Here is an 18,046-nt window from a genome sequence, read left to right on the forward strand (position 1 = left end):
GGTGATACACAAATATGACAAAAATCATAAAGATAAGACGGGAATGACTGAAGCTTGGGAATCACTGGACTAGGTGACTCCTGAGGTTCCTTATTACACACAGTCTATGTACACACTTTGTTACTTTTATACAAATGTGTGTAATTCAAGTGATTGTTGTTTATTATTCAATAAGCGTATTGCTCTAGTCCAGTGGGACTAATTAATATCTTCATAAAATCTACTGGAAGAACCTTATGGTTCATTTAATTCACTCTCCTCACTTTACAGAAGAAATTGAAGCCCAGGGCAGTAAGAAAGACGCATACAAAGTTAACAGTCAGGACAGGTGTAGAATGCAGTTCTTCTAATTCCTTGCCCAGTGCTCTTTACCTTATTAGGCTAATTAGAGAGGGAAAGCAATCAGCAAACCAAAAGATATTGGCTAGATACATGCAAATGTATTCTCCTTCAAATAGAAAGCCAATATATTTTTAAACTAAGGCAGAAAGGTAGATTCTGAGGGAAAATTGAAAGAAAAGAGCATATTTAAGGAGAAAACAACTTCTCTCTCTCCTCCACTTCTCTAACATCGACTAACTTTCTTTCCTGCCCTAAATGAGCCATATATAATTCGATTTATCCATTCACACCTACTGAAATCACAAACTTTTGCCCCAGAGTGGTCTTATTTGACTTACAAACTGGAAAATCAGTGTTAACTTCAGGTATTCAAGTGGGTCAGGAGGAGGTCCAACTCTCCAAAGGTCTATTACCTCCATTTGAGTTGATACCCAAGATATCCAGCTTTCCATTTCACTAGCCACGTCGAGCTTATTTACTTTCTAATCAGCAATCTGAGGTCCTGTGGACTCTTACCTGCAAGACAGCCTGCAGTCCATCAAAGAAGCCCTTTACAACTTGGACATCTGGCTGCTTCCCCTGCTCTCAGGAAGACTAGGGGTATGTCAGCATGTTTTATGCTGAGGCTCGGTGACATCACAATGAGATACAACATCAATCCTGCCTGTGGCCCACAGTAAGTCCCAGAGGGCCTAGATGAAAGGACTTTGTTTCTGCAGAAAGCAGGGGGCCAAGAGGGTATGTTTTAGGCCAGGACTAGGACATGAAAAGAAGCCACTCTAAAATTCTCCCAGTTGGGCCTGAATCAAGGTGAAATGAGTAAATAAGAATTGAGGCCCTGGACTTGTAACTTCCCTATGAAAAGGACCTTCACCAACTCTTCTACCCTAGTTCTTCACACCGTAGCCTAATATATTTTGCCCTCTCACAAATGATACTAAAGGAGTCAACGATAGGAATGGGGGTACAGAGGGATAGCAATGGAGAGCTAGAAGGGAAAGGCCTTGGCCTCAGGGTGCTGTGTGAGAAGGAAAGTCCCCAGGGCTAGGCAGTGGTCAGACACATAGATGGAGGGGCTTTCTGCTAGGGGAAGTCCATGCTGTCACACTGTCTTTGTAAAGAAAAACAAGAAATATTTTCCTGAAACCACTTATCTAATCACACAGGAAGGACTGCAACTTGGTTCCATTTTCCATAAAGGGATAACTCTTTTAAAAATGAAAGCTGAACAATGGCCAAGGCCTGGCTCATGATCCTGTGAGGCTTGCACACTTTTCAAAGAAAGTCTTTGTCAATTTAGAGATCAAAGCAATTGAGGTCCAGGAAAAGCCATGGATGTTCAACAGGCCACATCCTTTGGTCGAGGGGGCAGTCCACTTTAAGAAAATCCATCTAAGTGCTCCCTTAAGTGGTGTTTGTTAATTTTTTTCCCACTTGCCCTTTGTGGCTGTGTTCATGGCAGACTGCCCCACTTCTCCCCAAGGTCCTCTCTACCTGCTCCTTGGTGATGTTAGAGGCTGATACATGGAGTCATAATAGCACATTAGTTATAAGACCCCCTTAAAGATCACCTAGCTCATGGTTTCTAAGGTCAAGGAGTCTTCAGGAACCAGATGGATATTAGAAATATGGGAAATGGCTGGGAGGGGCTGGTGGATAGTGATAAGATCAAAGAGGATGGTGGGGACTGTGGTAAACTGGAGAGCCAATACAAATAAGGCTTTCAAACTGTGGAAACAAACAAAACAAAATACTAGACTGGCCAACCAACGTGCATCCACTGGCCAAATCCAGCCCAGAGGCCTCCAGTTTGCAACCTCTGATTCACCCTCTTCTATTACAGAAAAGGCCACTGAGACCCCAACTGAGGAAGTGATTTTCCCAAGGTCACACAATTTATAGTCACACCTGGAATCCAGAACCCCTGATTCCCACTGAATACACTAAAATGGTACTCAGAGTCCTGACTTAGGCGAGGAAGATGCTCCCCAGGCAACCTTCCCCTTTCGGGGCCATTCCATCCCCTACTCCAGTCCGACCCTTCTCCTGCCAGTTGCTGCTATTCATCGGCATGATGCTTCCCTTGCCGAGTGGGTTCACCATGTGAAGCCTTTGACGTTTGCCAGCTGCAATAATGACCTTTCCCCCTCCTACTGTGCCAAGTTCCTATTCACATGAGGCTGTGCAGCTGGGAGCCAGATTTGTCCAAAAAGACTTTTTCCCCTCAACTTTGTGACACTACTCTCTAACTAGAGGCTGGAGTATAAACAAGAGTTGAGAGAATTCAGTCTGCTTTCTGTTTGAGTCCAAGTTGGAGTTAATACCTTTAGCCTCCAGAGCTGCTTTTGTTGGTTTCTTTCAGAAACGTGGATGGTATGGAAGCCCACAGCAAACCACCCATTCTTTCTCTTCCAGCCTCTTGCTTTCCTTCAATGCTCATAAAGGAGCTAGCCATGGGAGGGGAGGAGTGTAGGGTGGCAGTGATCTCAAGCCCAGAATTTTCTCTGGACTGTATTTAGGGGGGCTGGGATTGCATGTGGAAGGAATATAACACCAAAAGGAAGAATTTCCTGCCCCCAGCCACTCCCTTCCCCGCCTATCATTTGCCTGAGCTACCCACCATTTGAATTTCTTTTTTTGGGTGAAGGCATGGAAGGTCTGGGCTTAAATGATTTTCTTTGGAAGAGAACAAAATAAACTATCACCAGTCCCTAACTCCTTAGCATTAGATTAATTTATCAAATTTAGCAAGAATAGACATCTGAGGAAATGGGACACAGAATAGATAAACTTTGATGGCGGGGAGTGGTGGGAAGGGAAAAACTTGGAATTTTTCTCAATGGGGATAACACTGGCATTTTGAGCAGGCAATTCTTTCTTGTGTGTGTCTGTCTTATGTATTGCAAGACATTTAGCATCTCTAGCCACCACCCACTAAAAGCCAGTAGTGGCTTCACTTTATAAGAATTAGACCAACAACCCCCTCATTTTCAAATGCCCCTGAGGAGGTAAAAGGACCCCACCCCACCAACATTTGAAAAGCGTTTGATGTAATGCCACCTGCAGAGGAAAGGCCACGTTGGGAGAATCTGAACAGCCAGAGTATATGAAGATACAGGTTCTGAAAAGAAGTTGTCCACATTATATGTGTGCTGGGGAGATGAGGATGGCAAAGGGTTTCTTCCACTATGGATACTCTAGAAGAGTAAGTATTGTTTGAGAGACCGACGCTAAGTAGGGTCAATGCCTCTGTTCACGGAGAGGTGAGGTCTCTGTAGGTTTACCAGTGACTGGCTGGGTGGAAGAGGAGGCCACTGGTGTGATCAGAGGGCACCAGACCACCCAAAACTTCTATGATAGCCTGCCTGTCCCAGGGCTTAGAGTCTTCAGCTGAGAGTTCCAGCTGAGAGACTGACCATCTGAAGCTGTCCCTGTCTTCTGAGAGGAGGGCTTCTCTAAGATGAGGACCACGTTAATGAATATCCTGGCTGTCCTGGTGGGAAGACTTGTGGGATACTTCTGCAGTCCCCATTCATCAAAGGAACTTCTTGGAGAGGATAGTCAGTAAGAGATAACATCCTCCTCTAGCTACTAAGAAACATTAAGCCTTGGAACCAACTATTCCTTTAACACAATGAATTTGAGGGAGGAGAAGATGAGCCTATGACAAGAGTTGGCCACTGCCCTGCTTAAGGCAGCAATAGGGTCCCGAGCCCTTTGGAGGAGGCTGAAAGGAATTCCAGACATGGGCATGAGAAGGGAAACTCAAGATTGTCCCAGTTTTGCCAGAAGTTTGTGCTGACCTGGATTGTTACAAACTCAGACCCTCCCCTCTCACTCCTAAAAGCTGATGCCACTTCCCTAGAGACTCCAAACAATGAAGAGGGCCAGCAGTACACCAATAGGTGTTCTTACCTGAGAGGTCCAGCTACATCTTCCCCGAGCGTCTCTTGCATGCGCCATTTTTAGACACTGACTGACTGCCTTTTCCTCCATACCCTCAGTACTGAGGCACGGGCTGTGCTGTGTTTGAGCAGAAATGGGTGGATCTGAGAGCTGAATGCTACATGGTATACTGCCACATCAACCCAGGAGTTGAATTGAATCACTCAGTGGTCAGTCTGGCAACATCTTGCGCCCATAAATCATAGAATTGTCTAATAGCACAGTAGTATCTTTTTATCGTCCCCCAAATGTCCCACCAGTCATGCCTAGATTAACGTACAGCACACTCTGCAGAATTCTGAATGCATGGAAGTGCTCAAAGAAGAAATGAATTTGAAATAGAGGCAAAATCCCATTTTGAAAAATACCATCTCAACTGAGGATGTCTGCAACCTCTTTGTTGAGCAGGCTTTCTGTGGAGGGATAACGAGCAGGCAGATAAGGGGCCTAACCCTGCCCTTTAGCCACAGGGACCTGATAGACAGTGGAACTGGAATCCAATCCTGGGCCAGGCTTCCCCAAAGAGCTCTGTCCCAGCTATTCAGCTGTACTAAGTGCATCTTGTTAGACTGGGTTCCCTAGTGCCCATGACCCAGGGGTATGGATGGGATAGGGATTTTGTAAAATCACCATTTTATGAGTAGTGATGCTAATAATAATAATTCACGTTCATTGAATGGTTACCATGTGGAAGGCTTCCTGGTGCTTCACAAGCATCATCTCATTTAATGTTCACAGGAAACCTATGAGGTAGGTAGGTAGCCCCATTTTACAGATAGGAAAGCTGAAGCTCTGAAAGTTCAAGTGACTTGTCTAAGGTCATCTAGCCAGCAAGTAAGTGGCAGAGCAAGGAGTAGAATGGACATCCATCAGGAAGTTTCCACTGGGGCTCCAAAACTACTCATCTGGAATAGCAGAGAGAAGCACACGGCTACAGGGTATGAGGGAAAGGGGGAGGGACTCCAGTTCTCTAGAAGTAGAGACCTAAGGATGGTTATAATGGGCATCTTGCTGGGGCAAGCTGAAACAAGATAGAAGAGGAGGAAGAGAAAGCCTGCCTTTGGGGAGGTGGTTTTCACTGTCTCCAAGCCAAGAGCGGGCCCTACTCCTCCCTGTCTTCCATGCGCTTAAGGCATAGGCATAGCACAGGTCTCATGCACTTGGAGAAGCATCTAGAATGTTTTAAGATCAAGGAGCATATTTTCACTGATCCAGTGGCTCAGTGCAGAGGACCTCCTTTGATTTGGACGCCCCAAAAGAGTAGATCCCTTAAATTACTTGCCCTGCCTGCACTTGACATTTTGAAGAATGAGGCAAACAGCAAGTAAATAAGCTACTTGATAAATACTTATTTGTAATAGATTTTCTTCCTAAAGTGCCTCTAAGAAATGTCCTGAGCTCAAGAAACACTCAGTTCAATCACCTACATTTTCTTCCTCTGCATGTCCAGGCCTAGAAAAAAACTCACCGTTAGTCACAAGATCCTCCAGCCCTGCATCTCCCAGCTCCTTACTAGTCATACAGTTCAACCAAGAGGTGGCCTTGTAACTTCCAGCATCAGAGGAGGCATAAAGAAGAATTTGTTTCTTAATTTAGACTGGTCTGGCCTGGCCTCCAGGCAGTTGAGGACATCTTGATTTGAATACCAAGCATAAAAAAATTTCGAAATATGTTGGCAAGGCCTCCCTAAATTCAGCCCCTACTGGCAAAAGTAGAAGGACTTCAAGCCTACAGATAAAGAATGTATTGAAAAGACTAGTTAGGAAACTAAATTTTAAAAAGGAAAAAAAGATCTTGTGATTATTGCCATCCATAATCTAATTATTGCGTGCACAGCCTGCAAAGGAAAGGGATGATTTCTTAGTTGACTGCACCACGTGAGGTCTTGGGTAAGGACATTTTGGGTGATGGACGGAAACTGGTAGAATTACTTTTGTTGCTGCCAATGATGATGATTTTTGCGCGGGAGAAAACTTACAGAACTTTACATTTTTTCCAAGTCTTTTCACATGCACTATGTCAGTTGATTCCCCATGAGATATGTAGAAGAGTATTACTATTCTACTATATTTTGAGGATAGGCACAGAATGATTCAGATACTCGTCTAAGGTAACTAGTACTGGGCTAAATTGTTGAACTTTGACTAGAGGGTGGCATTGACAGAATCTCCTCTTGAGCAGTGTTCCCTGTTAAACAAGTGTTCAGGATCTCTGGTAAAGAGAGGACTCAGAACCTCCAAAAGACCAATGATAGCTGAAGTGACACTGGCCAAGGCGTGGCTCCTCCAAGCTAATGCTCTCCTTCTTCTCCATCTCTGCCTTTGGGCCTCCTCCAGCCCACTCAATTTCTTTCTATCTTTTTACCAGTCAAAACCCTTCCTTTCCTTCAAGACCCAACTCAACTACATCCGACTATTCCAAACCACACTGATTTGGCTCTTCTCTGAACTCTTTGTTTTGGATCATACATCCCTTCAAAAATCTGATGAAAACTATAGACCTTTTCCCTCAAGCGGTATATGTTGGCAAATGTGCATGCACACTCATGCACACACACATACTTTTCAGTATACAATTTTAGTCCTTGAGCTAATTTAAAGAAGGAAGTACCCTAAACGGCAGTTGAAGAAAACCTGGGAATAGGCAGCTTGCTATAGAATCATTCTTCTCCTTTGAATTTCACCCAACCTCCTGTGGCAACCACATCTCCCAGATCCTAGCCTACTCTTCCTATTTCCCTATCCTATAGCCTCTTGCTGCCTTTGATTACCCAGAGTTCATCACTACCTTAGCCCTTCTCCACGCATTTGGGGAGGCTCATTCCATCGGAACTCAGTGTGGCACAAAAAGCTACCTCACTTGACAGGCAGATCTCAGATATTAAGTTTGACAAAGATCTGCAGATCAATTAGGACATGCATTTGAACTGAGGTCTTCTGGAAATAATAGTCAGGGAGATATTTTTTTAGGAGGGGAAGCCCTTTCAGAACTACTGCTCAATTCACCTATGAAAAGGACCTTTCCTCTCTATTCTAGACTATATGATATAATTGATGTTGACCTACACAGAATTGAGACAAAAGGCCATAACTGAATATGAAGTGAGTACAAAGGTTGAGTCACTTCTTTAAACAGCTTTCTTGAAAATCTTTGTATCTGAGGTTCTACCACTGTTGTAATTGGCTTACCATTCCTTCACACACTAACACCCACAGTTCATGTCAGAACTACCAAAGGGGAATAGGTTAGGAAAAGAGTCCTTACGGAAACTGGCTGTAACTGCTTCTTGTGGAAGAATGACCACTGGATGGAAAGCTTGTCCCGAGAGGCCACAGTGGTGGTATAGGTGCAGATGAGAGTGACATCAGATCCAACAGTCACGTTCACGAAACTGTCTGGGATGGTCACTTGCACAGCAGTAACTTGACCTGAAAAGAAAATCATCAAAAAGACAATGGTACACACTCACATTATGATGACACTTTTTCATTACAAAGCACATTCAATATCTTATTTGAGGAATCCAAGGTGAGGAGGAGAAAATAGAATGAACCTGGAAAACTGAGCAAACAATTGGCATGGGGATAGGAGAGTTTCTAACAAATTACGATGTGAAGATACTCAAATCCCATGATAGTGAGGTAATAACACTTAACCTGCGAATTTCTTCTGTGTAAGGATGGCCTTACACAGAGGTTCTTAAAGCGTTGTCCAGGGCTCCAAAAGGTCCATGAGTATAGAAAACAACCAATCCAGTTTGCCCAGGACCGAGGGGGTTTCTTGGATGTGAGACTTGCAGTTTTCAAACCAGTTAGTCTCAGGCAAACCTCACTGGTTTTGCTAGGACTTTTGGTACTTAAACCAGGAACGTCCCGGGAAAACCATGATAAGTTGGTCACCCTATCCCTAAGGCCATTTTGGGGGCTACAAGATCAAAATCATGTTCATAATAATACCAAGATGTTATTTTCCTTTTTCACTCTCATCCTGTCATGAGTGTACAATGGAATGTTCCAGAAGCTACATAACCGGTAACAATGTTATTGCTCTGGTAGCTAACGGAGTGTGTGCTTGTGTATTTTTGCGTTTAAAGTTGTTTTTTTAGTTTTACTTTCTAATACAGTAAATATAGATAGAAATAACCCACATAGTAAAAACTCTTTGGGGTCCTCAATAATCTTTAACTGAAAATTTTGAGATAATAGTAGATTTACACATAGTTCTAAAAATAAGACAGAGATCCCATGTACACTTTACCCAGCTCCTGCCCCTACAGTAACGTTTTGTAAACTATAGTAAAATATCACAACCAGGATACCGACATTGATACACTCCACTGATCTTATTGATATTTGTCCAGTTTTACTTGTACTCGTGTGTGTATGCATTTAGTTCTATACAATTTTATCACATGTGTAGGTTTGTGTATCCATCATAACAGTCAAGATACTGTACAGTTCCATCACCACAAAGATCCCTTATGTTGCCCTTTTATAATCACACCCACGTCCCTCCTGAACCCTATCTCTGATCCTAAGCATTGCAACTACTAATCTGTCTTCTACTTCTAAAATTTTGTCATTTAATAAATATTATATAAGTGGAAGCATGGTAACCTTTTGGGATTGGCTTTTTTTACTCAGCATAATTACCTAGAAATTCACCCAAGTTATTCTGTGTATCAGTAGTTCACCACCTTTTATCACTTAGGAGCATTCAATGGTATGTATGCACCAAAATTTGTTTAGCCATTCACCTATTTAGAGACATCCGAGTTCTTTCCAGGTTTTGACATTGAATTAAACTCTAATGAACATTCATGTACAGATTTTTGTGTGAACACAAATTTCCATTTCACTGGGATAAATGCTTAAGAGTGCAGTTCCTGGGTCAAATGGTAGTTACATGTTTCATTTTATTAAAAACAAAAACAAGAAAAACAAAGACAGACACATGGTTTTCCAGAGTGGCTGTACCAATATAGATTCCCACCAATAATGTATGAGTGGTCCAGCCTCTCCACATCCTTGTCAGCATTTGGTGTTGCCACTATTTTCTGTGTAGTAATATATTATTGTTGTCTTACTTAGCATTTCCCTAATGCAAATTAATAATGCTAAACAACTCTTCATGTGATTATTTGCCATTTGTATATCTTTCTCAGCAAAATGTCTGCTCATATCTTTTGCCCATTTTCTGATTGCAGTGTTCAGTTTTTTACTGTTGAATTTTGAGAGTTCTCTATATAATCTAGATGCCAGTCTTTTGTTGAGTAGAGACAGTTTTATTTCTTCCTTTCCAATTGTATGCCTTTTATTTCTTTTTAATGCCTTATTGCAGTAGCTATAACTTGGAGTACCTTATTGAATAAGAGAGTTGCGAGTGGACATCCTTGCCTTGTTCCCAATCTTACGGAAAAAGCATTCAGTATGTCACCATTAAATACAATGTTAACTGTGAGTAATTTGTAGATGCTCATCTCATGATTGAGATGTAATTCTCAACCATGAGTTGAACTGTGTCTCCCAAAAAGATATGTACAAGTTCTAATTCCTGTGCCTGTGAATGTGATCTTATTTGGAAATAGTCTTTGCAATGTAATTAAGCTAAGGATCTTGAGATGAGATCATCCTGGATTTAGGGTGGGCCCTCAATCTACTGACTGCTGTCCTTATAAGAAAAAGGAGAGGGAGGTTTGACACAGAGATTTACAGAGGGAAAGGCCATGTGAAGACAGGATCAGAAATTGGAGTGATGCATATACAAGCCGAGGAACGCCAAGAATTGCTAGCAGTCAGCTAGGAGATTTTCCTTCGGAGTTTCCAAAGAAGCTTTGCCACTGGTTTGACTTTCAACGTTTGGCCTCCAGAACTATGAGAGAATAAATTTCTCTTGTTTAAGCCACTTAGTTTCTGGCAATTTGTTACAGCAGCTCTTGGAAAGTATCACATCTTCTATTGATAAATTGCTGAGAGTTTTTATCATGAATAGGTATTGGATTTTTTCAAATGTTTTTTCTGTAACAATTGATATGATCATTTGTGTTTATTTTCTTTAGCTTGTTGATATGATAGATTACACTAAATTATTTTTGAATGTTGATCCAGGCTTGCATGCATGAAATAAATCCCACTTGGTCATGGTGTAGAATTCTTTTCAAACATTGCAGGATTCACTGTGCTTGTGTTTTGTTGAAAGTTTTGGAGTCTAAGTTCGTGAGAGCTATTGATCTGTAGTTTTATATTTTTGTACTGTCTTTGGTTTGGGTATCAGGATAATACTAGCCTCATAAAATGGGTTGGAAGTGTTCCCTCCTCTTATATTTTGTGGAAGAGATTGTGTAAAATTGGTGTTAATTATTTTTTAAATGTTTGGTAGAATTATCCAGTGAAAGTATCTAGGCCTGGAGATTTTTTTCAGGAGCTTTTAAAACTATGAATGCAATTTCTTTAATGATTATGGAGATATTGAGATTATTTTATATATTAGGCGCATTTCAGTAGTTTGTTGTTTTTGAGTAATTGGTCCATTTCTTCTAAGCTGTCAAATATATGAATGTAAAGTCTTTTTTATTCCCTTATTATATTTTTAATGACTGCAGAATCTGTAGTGATATCACATGTTTCATTTCTGATATTGGTGATTTGTGTCTTCTCTCTTTTTAGGTTTACCAGTCTGGCTAGACGTTTGTCAATATTATTTATTCATTTTTTCAAAGAATCAAATTTTTATTTCACTGAATTTTCTCTATGATTTTCCTATTTAAATTCTGTTGGTTCCAGCTCTTTATTATTTCCTTCCTTCTGCTTGCTTTCGGTTTATTTTGATGTTTTTCCTCTAGTACTCCCTTGCCAGTGACGTTGGGCTCACCTTACGTCAGAAGGACTCCCATTCGATCTGGGGGAAGAATGAGCCTCTCTGGGCCAGCCTGTGTTGGTAGGTTGGCATCGGGAAATGCCAGAGCTGGATACTCATCTTCTGTTGGGTGGAGAGACATAAGACACCTTGCCTCTGTGTTGTTCCCAAGGTTCCAAACCAATCTGCTTTTTTCTTACCATCTTTCAGAGTTCTCCCTTGGTTATCTCTTGCATTATTTCCAGGGATGGTTTATACTTGTGCTTACCAGAGAGAAGCAAGGAGAAACAATTCTACGCCATTTTATCCAGACCATAAATCTCCCTAAAGTTTTAAGAGTATAAAAGGGCCCTGAGCTTACAAAGTTTGAGAACTGTTGGCCTTACAAAAGGGTGAGCTGCCCATATAATTGGAGGAACATCAAAGAGCCCCCTACCCAAAAATCCAGCCCACCACTGCGCTTGAAATTCTCAGTACTATACAAGCATTTTCCAAAGGGCTGTGATAGGGGACAATACTTTGGGTAACACTACAGAGGCGTTGGCTCATCTCATTAACTGGTTATTATCCATTGCAGAGTCAGAGAGTCTAGAGTTCTACAGCAAGGAATTTAAGACTGTCAGGTAGGTATTAGAAGAAAAGATCAATATTAAGAGACACTCTCTATGCTGCAGAGGCGTTGGAGTGAGAGCTCCAGCTGCCTGCAGGGTTACAGACAAGGGATAGGGGTGGGATGAGGATACAGAGATCCTGGAAAGATCAGAGGAAATAGTACAGAAACACAAATTCCTGGCCCTCGTCCCAATTCTGCATACCAAAAGCCTTCTTTAATTTTATTTTTCTTACTAAATGGCAGCAGTCAGGCAAAAGGAACTCAGGAAATTGACAAACATTTTGAAGAATTAAAAGAAAAAGAAAATCATTGTACTGATTACCCCTGGTTTCCTGGATTCAAAGGCCTTGTTCTCTGTCACAGCCAGGCCACCTAGTCCAGCTGCTTCTCAGCCAGAAGTTGGCTGTTTACATGGCAACCTATGTCTTGATGAATTGAGAGATGTGTTTTAGGGTAGACAGCAATGCAGCATCTTCTAACTCCATGCAGTCTTCCTCTTCCCAATGCTCTCCCCTCCATGTTTTCCTGGTTCCCATAATGCCTCCCAAAAAAACAAAATTGGCCTGCGAACAGTAGCTACTCTTTCCAATGGACACTGCACTGGAGAAAGCTAAGTGACTCTCTCCTGCCCTCAAAGAGTCCATCTTATTGCTCCTGGAAGTGAGCCACACCTCCGGCTATGCCTAAATGATGACTTCCAAATGTCTTTAAAGTGTCCAAAATCAAAGGGATAGAACGGGGATTGTTTTGGCCACTAAAGTTCCCAGAAACTTTCCCCTAAAAACAGAGATTTTTAAGATATTATTTGGCTATTATTTTTGTCCTCTATTTTGGGTCCCAATATCTGTTGTGGGATTGGCTAATGATGGGAGCTTCTGACCAGATAAGGCCAAAAAATTAAAATAAACAAAACCCTTTAAAGGCTGTTCTTGGCAAAAGTACTTAAAGGCAGGGTAAGGACATTTCTCACACAAGACAAAATATGCAAGAGGCCGTGGTGCCTATCAACAAATATCTCTTGAACACCTATTTTGTGCCACAGACAGTGCCAAACACTAGGGAAACAATAATGAACAAGACAGACACAATCTCTGCCTGCCACGTCAATGCGGCAGGAAGCCATTCATAGCACAGACTAGAATGAAGGCAAATGAAAATCAAAGATTGGGGAACTATAAATCCGATTTAAACATTTTCAACATTTTTTAAAATAGAAGACATATAAATATGTAAATAATTTGAGGTCTGTAAAAGCTCAACAATTTTACCTTAGAATAAGGATAGTAAGCTCCAAATCTACTGTGAGACAATTTATTTTTTATTTTTTGTTTTTTTAAGATTGGCGCCTGAGCTAACAACTGTTGCCAATCTTCTTTTTTTTCCTCTGCTTTTTCTCCCCAAATCCCCCAAGTACATAGTTGTATATTTTAGTTGTGGGTGAGACAATTTATTTTTATGAATACTACTCATTGTCCTGTAACTAGGTAACAACTGCCAAGGAAATATCTCCAGGTCATTTTATTGCCCGGATTCCCAATACTCAGCACTATAATCAATCCTTAAATTATGAAGAAAAGATGGTTTTCTGAAATTGTCCATCCCTAATATAGTGACAATACACTTCAGAACTAACAGCTATATATTTCCAGATGAGCTTTTTAAATACGTCGCATCACTCAATTAGTGCACATTACTTAGACCTCTGAGATCATGCTCTAGCCCAGCACTGTCCGATAGAACTTTCTGTGATGATGGAAATGTTCTATCTCTGCAATGTCCAATTAAGTAGCCATTACCCACACGCAATTAAGGAGCACCTGAAATGTGTCTAGTATGACTGAGGAAATGAATTTCTAATTTTATTTAATTTTAATGAATTTAAATTTATAGCCACATGTGGATAGTGAACAGTGCAAATTTAGTCTTAAACTAAAGGTGATTCTGTGACAGCAGAAAAAACTTCTCTTCCTTTGGATTAATTTACTCCAAATTGAGAAATTATTTAAAAATTGGAAAAGTCAGAAAAATCTCTACCTTAACAAGACTGTGAATGAATAGCAAAATAAAGACTAGTATCTCATTTAAACAAAACTCAGGATTGCAATTTCACTCACTGACCTGGCTGAATTAAAAAACAAACAAGCAAACAAGAAACGCATATGTGATTGAAATATGTGTGACTGCTTTTAAAAATCAGTGCATATTATTAAAGGAAATAATCCAGTGTATACACTTAAATTAATCAACACTCTAAAAAGATTTTAAATGCCTCGTGTTTTGGTAATGATTGTTCACTCATTTATTTGACGCTCCAATGTGGCAGGCACTTTGCTTATAGGGGGATTATTATTCTCCTAACATACCACAGCAAAAATATCCCCCAGATAGTCATATTTAACCTGGCGCATTTGAAGTAACTTAATTTCCAGCAACTTCATGTATAATTACTCCATTTTTGAGTTAGGAAATAATACAACCAAATGATCACTCACTTTTTGGATTTGACTGCAAAACCAAAGTTCAAATATATTATTGCTTTAAAATGCATAGCAAATACCTCCAGAAAATGAAAATATTAACATATCTTTCCAACGACTGACTAATATATATTACAAGCACCTAAAATGATGTGCATGAACTTTTTGCAGAAGGCATTTTTGATTAAATTTATTTCCCTCAAATGGAATTTAACCTAAGACTTCCTAAGAAGCCATCAGGAAGATTTTGGTTAAAATAAAATTAGTCTTGCTTAGTTGTACGAAAAATTGATTTTAAACATGTATGTGAAAATCATTTCTGGATGTTTGGGGCTGGGAAAGTAATTCATTCTTTTATTGTTCCAGGTATTGAGATATGATTGACACATAACATTGTGCAAATTTAAGGTGTACAAAGTGTCGATTTGATGCATGATTACCACCATAGCGTTAACTAACACTTCCATCACATCACATAATTACCATTTCTTTTTTGTGGAGAGAACATTTAAGATCTACTCTGTTAACGACTTTTAAGTATATAACACAGTATTAACTATAGTCACCATGCTATACATTAGATCCCCAGAACTTTGACTTACATCTCTCTATTTTCCTCACCCGTCAGTAACCACCACTCTACTCTCCGTTTCTATGAATTCAGGTTTTTTAGATTCCACATATAAGTGAAATAATACAGTATTTGTCTTTCTCTGTCTGACTTATTTCACTTAGCGTAATGCCTTCAAGGTCCATCCATGTTGCAAATGGCAGGATTTCAGAAGGTAACTCATTCTTTCAATAAACATTTCCTATGGGCCCACTATGGCAGGCACCATGCTTGACACCAAAAATGTGACATTCTTCCTGACCATGAAACAAGTCCAAGTGGCACATCAAATTGCACACTGATGGAAACATTACCAGTTGCTTCACAGCTGTATCTGGATCAACTGATGGGTACTATTAATGTTAGTTATAGATTACTGAAATCTTTCTTTCTCTGACTTCCATACATATGTAAGCACAGCAAACAATATACCATACCATATTTTCATTCAATCTGCCAGACTGCCACACCATGTTTTGCTTTGGACCAGCTAGATTGTATATGTATAGATACACAGAACACACTATACACCAACGAAACCAGTTATACAGTAAATGAAGAACAAAGGCTCTGAAGTATTTATTGGTCACTCTGATTGGGCCTTGTTCTAAAAGTCACAATCAAGTAAGATTGTGATATCATCTAAGTAATTTTTTTTTAGGAAGATTAGCCCTCAGCTAAGATCCAGCACCAATTCTCCTCTTTTTCTTTTTCTTTTTTTTTTTTTTTGCTGAGGAAGATTGGCCCTGAGATAGCATTCATGCCCATCTTCTTCTACTTTATATGTGGGACACTTGCCACAGCATGGCTTGATAAGCAGTCCATAGGTCCGCACCCAGGATCTGAACCAGTAAACCCTGGGCTGCCAAAGTGGAGTGTGCGAACTTAACTGCTGTGCCACAGGGCTGGCCCCAATTTTTCAAACAATAAAAAAAAATTGTATACAAGGTATAAACCCAATTTTTTAATATAATATATCCACTTGCAAATGAAAGAAAATAAGGAATTCACCCAAGTCTCTAGTAAGATTGTTGGTGGTTTTTATTTTCTTATTTATATGTTTCCACATTTTCCAACATTTCTAAAATAACTCATTAAATTTATAATCAGTAAAAATTATATACATGTTAGTTACAATAAAAACTACTCTTTCAACTGTTCCCAAACTGGTGTCTAGTATAGGCCAGAGTAAGGCCTCACGTAGGGGAGTAAGTGTTGACTACAGGTGTGATTTTAGGGGGCTGGTGCCGAAGGCCCAGGGGCAACCCAATTAACTAATGACTGGAAGCTCTTTAAGAAGGGACAAAGACTTCCACTGTCTAAAGTTAAGGTTTAAAATGAACATTCCTGGCGGAAAGGGAAAATAGTAACACGTGTTCCCACCAGGATGGAAACTGAGAAAGGCGGCTTTTTCCAGCTCTAAGACCCGATGACTGGATAAATGCAGTATTGCCTTTTAGTGACTCCATAGAACATGTATGTTTAAACATTTAGTAATGAACATTTAGAGAGCTATTACTAAATACCATATGGTTTGAAAAGTAACGCTTTTTCAATATAAAAGTAGTACAATAGTCTTTGTAGAAACTCTGGAAAATTTGAAAAGGCAAAAGAATAAAATAAAAATCATCTATAATCCTATCACCCAGAAGTAATCACCATGAGCACCTTGGAACACAACTTTTTAGCAATTTATTCTAGGCATATGTATGTATCCTGCTTTTTCACTTAATGTTTTAGCCTGAGCATTTTCTGACGTCATTAAATATGCTTAGTAAATCTCATTCTAAAGACTGCCTAATATTACTAATGGCTTGAAAACATCAGCATTATTGTAAACAATATTATTGCATCTACCATGGACTTAACTTACCATAAGAACAGATTCAAAACGTACCTGGTATTTGAAAAAACTAGCCAAGGTGTTTTCTGAATTAATGACCTCTCCTGGGTCTAACCAACATCAGGATTTTGCCTCTAGAAATGATTTTGTTCCGCTCAAATCCCTAAAAACAACCGTCTTGTGCACAACAATAAATCACTCACGTAATTCCCAAACTAAATACAGTCTTAGGCTTGGAAAACTGCACCCCCTCAAGCATTGCAAGAGAGTAAAGCATGGCAGGCCCTCTAAGCCAGGCTCTGCCTGCTGTAGCCAAACGAGCCGGTCACAGCGGGCTTAAAGGAAACACTCAAGTAAAACAAAGAAAAAAGTAGTCTTAGCACAAACTTCAGCTTCTGAGTGAATTCATCTGTTCACCTTCCAAACTAAAAAAAAGAAAGATAATGTGATTTTTTCTGAAAAAGGCTTGATTGAGAAGCTACACAAAACAATTATATTTACAGCATGGCACGCATTTGCCAAGCAAGAGTTCTGAAAATTATTTTACTCAGCATACTAATCACAATTCCTTTGAAGTACAGGAGGGGAACATTCTATATAAAAATTTGCGATTTCAGTTTAAGAGGAAACTCCATTCCCAATTATCTTTGATGGTTTGGAGATCCTTTCCTTACCTGCAAGGCAGTTTAGGATCAGAAAGACCTTCCAAAACGCGAACACCATTGTGTCGAGGTTCCTTGAGCGCAGCCAAGGGCCAGTGGCTTGCTTGGGCTCGGCTGAGTCTCAAACTGGCTTCTTCAATCACACCGAGGTTTGCCAGGCTTATCTGCCGGCATCACCAAGCAAACAAGCCTCTTTGGGCTTACTTATTGGGTACAGACCTTTCTCAGAGCAGATTTGTGTTTCTTTGAAACACTTTTTATGGGGCGTGTTTCCTTGATATATTTGCTACTGTGTTAATAATAAACCCACATATTTAAATTCTTCAAGCTCTTTGTACACAGATTCTCTGAGATTTATTGTTTAAAAACCAATCTTATTAAAAAGTTATACTTGAGAAGAAAAAGATGTAGTTGGAAGAAAGCCTATGCAAATAAAAGCTGACAAAGCTAATTAATTTTAAATATTTCCATACAAGTCTTACAGCCTTGATTCACTAACCTCATTTTACAAATTAGGTTAATAAATTGGTAAGATTTTCTCAGGAGACAGGGTTCACAGGAAGGACACAGGGCTTATGAAGTGAAAAAGCACTGATTTCTATGTGAACAAACTCTGGACATCTCTCCCTCTTTTGAAGCCCCGGCAGTTCTCACTACCTGGCGGTAGAATGAATTGCGTGCTTATGTCTTCCAGCTTAG

General features: G+C 40.1%; 1 protein-coding gene across 1 annotated transcript in view; it reads right to left on the minus strand.

The window, feature by feature from the left end:
- Positions 1-17,408, minus strand: part of VSIG1 (V-set and immunoglobulin domain containing 1) — a 29,517-nt gene extending 12,109 nt beyond the window's left edge. Inside the window, exons 1-3 of the mRNA XM_046674061.1 lie at positions 17,360-17,408; positions 7,552-7,715; positions 4,258-4,365 (exon numbers count right to left, since the gene is read on the minus strand). Of these exons, the coding sequence (XP_046530017.1) occupies positions 4,258-4,365; positions 7,552-7,715; positions 17,360-17,408 (321 nt within the window). The remainder of the gene's footprint in view (positions 1-4,257; positions 4,366-7,551; positions 7,716-17,359) is intronic.
- Positions 17,409-18,046: the final 638 nt, after the last annotated feature.

The sequence above is a fragment of the Equus quagga genome, chromosome 10 (assembly GCF_021613505.1).
Source record: "Equus quagga isolate Etosha38 chromosome 10, UCLA_HA_Equagga_1.0, whole genome shotgun sequence".
Taxonomy (NCBI): Eukaryota; Metazoa; Chordata; class Mammalia; order Perissodactyla; family Equidae; genus Equus; species Equus quagga.